General features: G+C 42.6%; 1 protein-coding gene across 2 annotated transcripts in view; it reads right to left on the minus strand.

Annotated features, from left to right (window-relative positions):
- DERA (deoxyribose-phosphate aldolase) overlaps positions 1 to 9,162 on the minus strand; it is a 126,321-nt gene extending 117,159 nt beyond the window's left edge. Inside the window, exon 1 of one of the 2 annotated variants that reach the window (XM_061417735.1) lies at positions 9,025 to 9,162. In XM_061417735.1, the coding sequence (XP_061273719.1) occupies positions 9,025 to 9,055 (31 nt within the window). In that variant the 5' untranslated portion in view covers positions 9,056 to 9,162. The remainder of the gene's footprint in view (positions 1 to 9,024) is intronic. The other variant, XM_061417737.1, reaches the window with a different exon arrangement.
- Between the last annotated feature and the right edge of the window lie 746 nt (positions 9,163 to 9,908).

Consider the following 9,908-nt stretch of genomic DNA (forward strand, 5'->3'; position numbering starts at 1 on the left):
GCTCAGATGGTAAAGCGTCTGCCTACAATGCAGGAGACCTGGGTTCAATCCCTGGGCCAGGAAGATCCCCTGGAGAAGGAAATGGCAACCCACTCCAGTATTCTTGCCTGGGAAATCCCATGGATGGAACAGCCTGGTAGGCTACAGTCCATGGGGTCATAAGGAGTCGGGACACGACTGAGCGACTTTCTTTCTTTTCTACATCAGAGATAAACAGTCTCTCTACCCGAAACATGCCAGACACTGAATGAAACCACACACTCACACACACATACACACACACACACACACACACCACCCCCTACCTTGTGGCCATGGGGCAGGAGTTGAGTCCACTAGGTGCTCAGTTGAAAAGCGTATCTGAACCGAGATTATAAGAGCAGTTAATTTGGATTATTTCCGCCCAACATTAAAGGCCACAATCCCGACATTATTAACCACAGTCCAAGAGAACCAAAGCACCAGCTAAGTGGCACCTTTTTAGGAAGGAACTACTGGAGGCTGCTTTTATCTCAGACTCTGCTTTAGGGGAGGAAGGCCTGACTCTACAAAGAGAGTCAGAACTCGCAGCCTGGAGTGTCTCCACACTTTAAAAAAGTCTGTATAGTTTGCTGGAATGGAGATGAAACATTTATCCTTCTCGTGCAACCACGCTGGTTTCCAGGGAGCTGCCTGTGAACGGCTGAGGCGGGCAGAGAAGAGATACAACTGCAAACACGCACACGACACACACCAAAGTTAACTGAAACATTTCAAAGTGCCTTTTCATGCCTTTAACTCAAAGATGAACACATTTCAAGGTGACCCAATCCTCCAGTGACAGGCAGTGTTTTAAAAGGGCCAACGCTCTCCACTTAAACAATTTCTAGTGACACGTCTAAACCGCATCCTCCAGGGCTCTCTGCGCTGTCTCTCCGACTAGTCTTTCTTTCCTGGCAGAGGCATCCCGTTTCACATGAGCGCTTGAAGTCTGTCTTCCCTTCTAACAATTAAAACTCACAGAGCTCAGATGCTTTATTTTTTTAACTTAGCAGGCACCATGCAGGACTGTTAATTATTTAATTATACCACAGACACAAATGATTCCCTTATAGTGCTTTCTAGTTACTAAAATCATGAATCACATGTGCTTCCTCAGTCGTGTCTGACTCTTTGTGACCCCATGGACTGTAGCCCACCAGGTTCCTCTGTCCATGAGATTTTTCAGGCCAGAATCCCGGAGTGGGTTGCCATTTCCTCCTCCAGGGGATCTTTCCAATCCGGGTATCGAACCCACGTGTTCTGCATCACTTACATTGGCAGGCAGATTCTTTACCACTGAGCCACGTGGGAAGCCATTTATCAAAATAGTATCAGAATAATAAAAGATAGCCTTATCACTCGTGCTTATAAGGCAAAGGGTAAAAGACTTTTAAGGTAAAATCAAAGTTCAAGTTCAGAAAAGGAGGTCCCATTTAAAATCTAAAAGTATGGAAATTCTCTGGTGGTGCAGTGGGTAACACTCTGAGCTCCCAATGCAGGGGACCTGAGTTCAGTCCCTGGTTAGGGAACTAGATTCCACTCCCACAGCCATGAGTCCATATGCCGAAACTAAGACCCAGCACAGCCTAAACAAATAAATAAAATATTTTTTCAAAAACCTACAAGTGTACATAATTATATATTGACTCTGTGTATGAATTTCATACATAGAATATGAAGGACTTTTTTCTTCTTTCGTCACTAAAATAGTATGGTTAGTCATTACAGAATGAGAAGATTGCACTAGAAATCTGAAAATTGGGTTCCTATAGTTGATGGAACATGCCAGGCTGTTTTGGGTCAGTTCCTTTGCAGAAACTACTCCCTGTCCAAAACATCCTTTCCAAAAACCTGCTCTGGAATACCTGTAAATTCCTCTGTAACTTTCCAATTTGATTACTTCTATATGGCACAAGTTTGAACAAACTCCAGGAGGTGGTGAAGGACGGGAAAGCCTGGTGTGCTGCAGACCACAGGGTCGCAAAGAGTCAGACACAACTGAGCGACTAAACAATAACAACAACAATATGGCCACTGTATCCTCCTGTGATCATTTTTTATACATGACAGTCTCCTTTAGCTGACTGTGAGCTTCAGGAAAGCAGAGACCAGGCTATGCTCATTTTGGCAGCCCAACCATTATCATGAGCAACAAGGAACAAGTGCCAGGAACAGCAGGAACTCTACTTCGCTCTTTTTTTTTTAATGTGTGTAAGTTTATAATAAATAAGAATAAATTTTTTAAATGTATTCTGGTCCCTGTCCTCTCCTAACAATTATCCTAAACCCTACCCCCACCCTGGGAAGCAGGGAGAGTCATTGAGGCAGAGAACCACCTGCCAGGGGGTATCAATGTGGGCAGCAGCCTGATGCAGCAGTTGGAGTACAGGCTGGATGCAGGTGCCCAGCACAGGGGGTCAGAACTTGAGAAAGTTGAGAAGAACGTCTACTGGGCATGGAGTATGTACAACCCAGCATGTGAAGGGTTTCAAACATGCAAAGGAAGAAAAACTGAATAAATCTGTGATGCTGGTCTGGAATTGGAAGAATCGGTGTGAATTCATGGTTTTCACTATACAGAGAGATATAGATAGATGATAAGTAGGTAGTTATAGAAGTAAATGTGTGTGTGTGTGTGTGTGTGTACACAGTCTAACTCTACCAAGTGAGGGGCTTAGGAGCAGGGACACACCAGTCTCCACACCTACTGCCCAGATCATGGCTTCTAAACACCATTATCCACTGAAAAAAACATTCCTTGGAGAAAGGGCTGACTCTAGTGCTGGACAGGGAAAGTATTGAAAGTGAAAGTGTAGTCACTCAGTAGTGTCTGACTGTTTGCAACCCCATGAACTGTATGTAGCCCACCAGGCTCTTCTGTCCACGGAATCTCCAGGCAAGAATTCTGGAGTGGGTTGCCATGCCCTTCTCCAGGCAATCTTCCTGACCCAGGGATTGAACCTGGGCATCCCACATTTCAGGCAGATTCTTTACCATCTGAGTCACCAGGGGAAGTATTAGGTTGGCCAAAAAGTTCATTTGGGCTTTCCCGTAAGATGTTATGGAAAAATCAGAACAAACTTTTTAGCCAATCCAATATAAGAGAAGCCTAGAACACCTTGTTAAGCCAAGAAAGAATGAAGTACTTCAAAAATAATGAGACATGTTAAAAACAAAGAGGAGCTAGGATAAAGAGAATCCCATCAGCAAAACCTCAACAATTTCAATATTAAATAATAATAGTAAAAACTACAACCCATTTGAAAAAAAAATAGGAAACCTCAAATGTATACTAATATAAACAAACATAAATAAATGGAAAATTTGCAGAGAAACAGGGTACTTAGTTTCAAAGTACCACAACACAAAAGACACATGAATTACAAAGGTTAAAAAGTAACTTTACAGTGGTGAAGCCTAGGAGACAACACCTTAATTGAATGATCAAAATGAACATCAATAATGAGACAAATCAATATCATGGGCTACTTAATAGGATGCAATGAGAAGTATGTAGCATCATTCCTGTGAAATTCCTGCCAAGGATACATAATCTAAATCTAACCACAAAACAAACATGGCAAACAGAAACAGAGGAACAGTCTTTAAAACAACTGGCCTCTGTGCTGCAGAAGTCAACAAAACACAAAGCAATCATTTCAGCCTGAAGACAACTAAAGAGACATGACGATTCAAGGCAACACACGATACTAAAGTGAATTTTTTTGAACTAAACAAACATTATTTGGACAACTGGCTAAACTTGAAGTTTGTGGGCTGGATGATAATAATAAATTCATGTTAAAGTTTTCAATTTGAGGACTTTCAATTTGAGGTGTTGTTGCAGTCTTTGAGGAAGTTGCCCTTGTTGTTGTTACTGTTGTTCAGTCACTCAGTTCAGTTCAGTTCAGTCGCTCAGTCGTGTCGGACTCTGCGACCCCATGAATCGCAGCACTCCAGGCCTCCCTGTCCATCACCAACTCCTGGAGTTCACTCAAATTCACATCCATCGAGTCGGTGACGCCATCCAGCCATCTCATCCTCTGTCGGCCCCTTCTCCTCCTGCCCCCAATCCCTCCCAGCATCAGAGTCTTTTCCAATGAGTCAACTCTTCACACGAGGTGGCCAAAGTACTGGAGTTTCAGTTTTAGCATCATTCCTTCCAAAGAACACCCAGGACAGATCTCCTTTAGAATGGACTGGTTGGATCTCCTTGCAGTCCAAGGGACTCTCAAGAGTCTTCTCCAACACCACAGTTCAAAGGCATCAATTCTTCCTCGCTCAGCTTTCTTCATAGTCCAACTCTCACATCCATACATGACTACTGGAAAAACCAAAGCCTTGACTAGACGGACCTTTGTTGGCAAAGTAATGTCTCTGCTTTTGAATATGCTATCTAGGTTGGTCATAACTTTCCTTCCAAGGAGTAAGCATCTTTTAATTTCAGGGCTCCAGTCACCATCTGCAGTGATTTTGGAGCCCAAAAAAAACAAAGTCTGACATTGTTTCCACTGTTGCCCCATCTATTTGCCATGAAGTGATGGGACCGGATGCCATGATCTTCATTTTCTGAATGTTGAGCTTTAAGCCAACTTTTTTACTCTCCTCTTTCACTTTCATCAAGAGGCTTTTTAGTTCCTCTTCACTTTCTGCCATAAGGGTGTCCAAATCTTTGCAATCCCATAAACCGCAGCACTCCAGGCTTTCCTGTCCTTCACTGTCTCCCAGAGTTTGCTCAAACTCATCTCCATTGAGTTAATGACGCCATATCTCATCCTCTGTCATCCCCTTCTCCTCAGTCCTCAATCTTTCCCAGCACCAGGGTCTTTTCCAATCAGTTAGCTCTTCATATCAGGTGGCCAAAGTACTAGAACATCAGTTTTAGCATCAGTCCTTCCAATGAATATTCAAGGTTGATTTCCTTTAGGATTGACTAGTTTGATCTCCTTGAAGTTCAAGGGGCTCTCAAGAGTCTTCTCTGTTATGGTAACTCATTTAAGGTACAGTTTAGGCATAACTCAGAGAAGGCAATGGCACCCCACTCCAGTACTCTTGCCTGGAAAATCCATGGATGGAGGAGCCTGGTAGGCTGCAGTCCATGGGGTCGATAAGAGTCGGACACGACTGAGCGACTTCACTTTCACTTTTCTCTTTCATGCATTGGAGAAGGAAATGGCAACCCACTCCAATATTCTTGCCTGGAGAATCCCAGGGACGGGGGAGCCTGGTGGGCTGCCGTCTATGCGGTCGCACAGAGTCGGACACGACTGAAGCGACTTAGCAGCAGCAGCAGCAGCAGGCATAACTATCTAATTTCTTTAAAAGACAAAAATAAATGGAAAGTAACAGCATATCACATTTGCACTTATTATAACTGCAGCTTGCCTCAATGCAGCTAGCCATCGGACCTAGTTCTGTGAAGGCAGGGACTCCCCTTGTCCATGTTGTATCCCTAGAGCCCAGGTAATATCAACCAGTTCACAACTGTTACTCAATAACAACTTTTGGATGAATAAATGTATTTCGTAAAAAAAATTTCATCTTGCTTCTTGGTTTAGCAACTAATCCAAAGCTGATCTCCTTTATCTGTATTTTAAGCAAATAAATTGCCTTGTCTGTTCTGACTTGAATTACAAAAAACGTTTCTACAGAGCAAAACAGTTTTCTCAGTAATCATGGCTCCTGATCATTTCAATTTAAATATATGCCTAAAACAATTTCTTTTCACTGCAAAACAGGAAATTCATAGAATTGTCCCCATCCTGTCTCAGCTAAAAATCAGTTTTCAAGGAGTTTTTTTTCTTTTTCTTTTGTTTTTCAGAAATCTTTGAAAATTTCCTTTCTGTACACAAGAGCTTGGCTTCCAATAGGTCAGCAGGTAAAGTCTTCCTGCAATGCAGGAGATGGCAGGTTCGATTCCTGGGTTGGGAAGATCCCCTGGAGAAGGGAATGGCAACCCACTCCAGTACTCTTGCCTGCAGAATCCCACAGACAGAGGAGCCTGGTGGGCTACAGTTAATGGAGTCACAGAGTTGGAGATGACTTAGCAACTAAAGAATAACAACAACAAAGGGCCAAAGGTGCGCCACAGAACTATAAAGATTATAGTTAAATAGATTATATCTTTTTCTTTGAGCAGTGTTGGCTGTAAGTGGGTAGGTGACAGCTGTGTCTTCCTATGAAGAAGGCTTCCTAATCAGAAGGAAAAAGAACCCTAGAGCTGGTCTAGCTTTTGAGCAGCCTGTGGCTTTGGCCTAGGTGCTTGCTTTCTCGAGTGTGGCTCCTGGACCTACAGCATTAACATTAGGTGACAGCTCATTAGAAATACAAATTGAGATCTCAATGAATCAGAAGCTCTGGACATGGGGCCCAACCTTTCCAGTGGTCCTGAAATGCACTCAGGTTTGAGAACCATAGGTCAATCTATAATCTAATTATAATCAAGGTGTGAAGTGAAAGTCACACAGTCGTGTCCAACTCTTTTCAACCTCCTGGACTGTACAGTCCATGGAATTCTCCAGGCCAGAATACTGGAGTGCATAGCCTTTCCCTTCTCCAGGGGATCTTCCCAATCCAGAGATCAAACCCAGGTCTCCCACTTTGCAGGCGGATTCTTTACCAGCTGAGCCACAAAGGAAGCCTAAGAATACTGGAGTAAGCAGCCTATCCCTTCTCCAGGGGATCTTCCCAACCCAATAAAGGATTAAAAGTTCATTTCTTTAAAAAAAAGTTAGTGTTTATTTCAAAAGACTAAGACACTAAGTAATATACTGCATAAATTAATACTGAATGATTTTTTCCCACTACATAAATATTTCAAATAACTTATTTTAGCATTTTAGGCTAAATCTCTGTCTGGATTAATGATTAATACCAGTGAAGGAAAAACATCCAAGAAATATATCTGATGTTATTTAAACAAAGAGAATAAAACAAAACTATGAGCATTTAAATAGCTGCATAAAAATTACATGTACTATTATTCTACACAGCAATTGGTTTTTGTTTACAAAAACCAATTTTTCTAAAGTTTCTACACAGCAATTGTTTTTCTCTTGTCTATACTGTTATTTTTCAACAAAGAAATGGATATGATTCTAATTCTTGGAAATAAAATTTTCTATGTCAATTATAACTCAAAAAAAAAAGCAAACAATGGTTTACTTGTGCTTCTTGAAAGAAAAAGTTCTATGTTTTGGTGAAACAGTAGTGCATCAAATGGTAAACAGAGTCACAGCCATACCCTGAAGATACCAAGGTGACTAAGGCCTATGCCCATTCTTATCCTCCATCCATCATCTTTCTGGATCTTCCAATCTAGGAAACTTCTTTTTTTACTAAAGTCCACATTTCAAAGATACAACTTGAGTTTAAAATATAACCTACTAAAGGGCAGTGAGTAAAGGTGACTCAATGTGGTGAGGAAATCACCTGCCTTCATAAAGACAAGCTTCTACCATTCGACCATCTCATGAAATCCAGATGGTTCTGGACCATCTCATGAAATCCAAGCTGTTTAATGAGAACAACCACTTAAAGAGAAAAAAAAAAAGTACCCATATGTATTATATAAATTCATAGCTAATTTTCACAAAATTGGCCCCTAAAAATAGAATTCTCCTTATATTATTGTATACTTACTTGGCATATTGTGAGTACTATTATATACTATTTGTGAGTACCTAGTAAACTATTATATACCTTATACTTACTATATATGTGTTGTATAATCGTTTACTAGGTACTCACAAATAGTATGTGTGCGTGTGTTAGTCACTTAGTCGTTTCCGACTCTTTGCAACCCCATGGACTGTAGCCCACCATGTTCCTCTGTCCAGGGAATTCTCCAGGCAAGAATACTGGAGTGGGTCACCATTTTCTTCTCCACACAAATAGTATATAATAGTAAGTATATGGTATATAATAGTTTACTAGGTGCTCACAATGTATCAGTTAACACCCTCTCATTTAATCTCCAAACCACCTTATGAGACAAGTGCTACTATTATAACCATTTAACAGATTAAGAAATTTAAGCAGAGTAAGTTATTTGCCCAAAGTCACACAGCTAAAGTGAAGATTCAGAATACAGATAAGCAAGCTATCATACTTAAACTAAGATCCCTAACCTTTGGCTCCGTCATGGTTTTGCTATGTCTGAATTACAAATTTTTCACATTCAGGAAAATCAAAACTAGGTTTTCTTGCCAGAAATATTTGATAATATCAATGAAATGAAATAAATGGCAAAATAATACAAGCATTTTTAGAAATCATTGTACCTATAAAATCATACAATTTCCATTAAATTATATAATCCAAGGACGGACTATATAGTGCCAGGTGGCGCTAGCGGTAAAGAATCCGCCTCACAATGCAAGAAAATTTAAGAGATGCAGGTTCGATCCCTGGGTCGGGAAGATCCCCCGGAGGAGGAAATAGCAACCCACTCCAGTACTCTTGTCTGGAGAATCCCATGGATACAGGAGCCTACAATCACCAGTGTCACAGAGTCGGACACGACGGAAGTGACTTAGCATACAGCACATAGTCCAGAGACCTCACAACTTTTTCAACAGTACGACCGCTCTGGACATAGAGCTGTGCCAACAATAACCCATGGAAAGCCAGCATTAAATAGCGCAAGGTAATTCTGTTAATACGCAACGGAGGTTTTCATCTGGTTTGTTTGCGGGTCTTTGGGTTTTTTTGGTTACTGCTGTTGTTCTTTGCAACCAGGTGAACGAATGAGCTGAAAGATCAAAGTCGAATCTCTTCCGATTACTTCCTCCGATTATAAATATAAGGCTCGTGAGTCAAGACTTGCAGGGTCCACGTGCCCAAGGGTTGAATCTCCTGGGTTGCTGCCCCCACGCCTGCGCCACCCGACCGGTCTAGCACTCGCCTCCGGAACCCCTGGCCAGGGCACCAGGCGCCGCAAGGCTGGAGGAAGCAAGGGATCGAGAGCAATGGAGAGGAGAGGGAGCGATTGCGGGCCCTTACCGAGCTCCGTGCCCTGCTGGTGCGCCGACATGTCGTAGAGGCCGCAGCTCAGCTGGCTCCGGGAACCCGCCTCTGTACGGCCCTTCCTCCTTCCTCCAGCTCCTGCTTCGCCCCACCCCTGCTTCGCCACGCCACGCCCCTCTTCCGCCAGGCCACGCCCATCTGGGGGCGGAACTACTGAACAGCCCCGGATGCCTGGAACGTGACTCCCTTGACTAAAGAGAAAATCGCACCGCCTAGCCTCCTCGGTCCTCTCCGCCAGGAGCGAAACTCCCGTACTAACTCCAGCAAATCAGGCTGCGAGAACTCGTCGTCAAATACTTCAGTTACCGACTGCACTGAACAAAAAGCATTTTGAAACTTTTCCCTGATTACGAAACAAGACAGGAAAAGCTCTTCCCAGTTACTGTTAGCAGAGCTCTGCGGCCCCACACCTGAAAGGGCATCGGTGGTCCCCGAACTTTTAAAAGGCCACCAAACTGCACGCCAGAGTCCCCCAAGTCCTGTGACTTCTAACCTAGGCTTCCTGAAGAGAAGCAGCTCTGTGGCCTGAGAAACAGGGGGCTTAGGAATGGGTCTCAGCTTTGCTCTGAAAGCGATTAAGTGTGACACTGGCCATAACTGCCTTTTTAAGCTTCGTTTTCCTCATCTGTAAGAAAGCACCTTGACAACATCTTGGAGCTCTAAAACTCTAATTCTGTGAATTTTTTTAGCCTAACTTTTTTTGACCTGGAGGTTTACGTTAACTGGAGTAACTCAGCACAGACTATTGATGAACTCCGTACTCACCATCAGAGATAGCTTCACTCTGATGAAAAAGGGAAAACTTAGTTACAGTTTGTTTACCATGAGCCAGTTACTAGGCTAGGTACTTTCAGAGAAAT

The sequence above is a fragment of the Bos javanicus genome, chromosome 5, assembly GCF_032452875.1.
Source record: "Bos javanicus breed banteng chromosome 5, ARS-OSU_banteng_1.0, whole genome shotgun sequence".
Taxonomy (NCBI): Eukaryota; Metazoa; Chordata; class Mammalia; order Artiodactyla; family Bovidae; genus Bos; species Bos javanicus.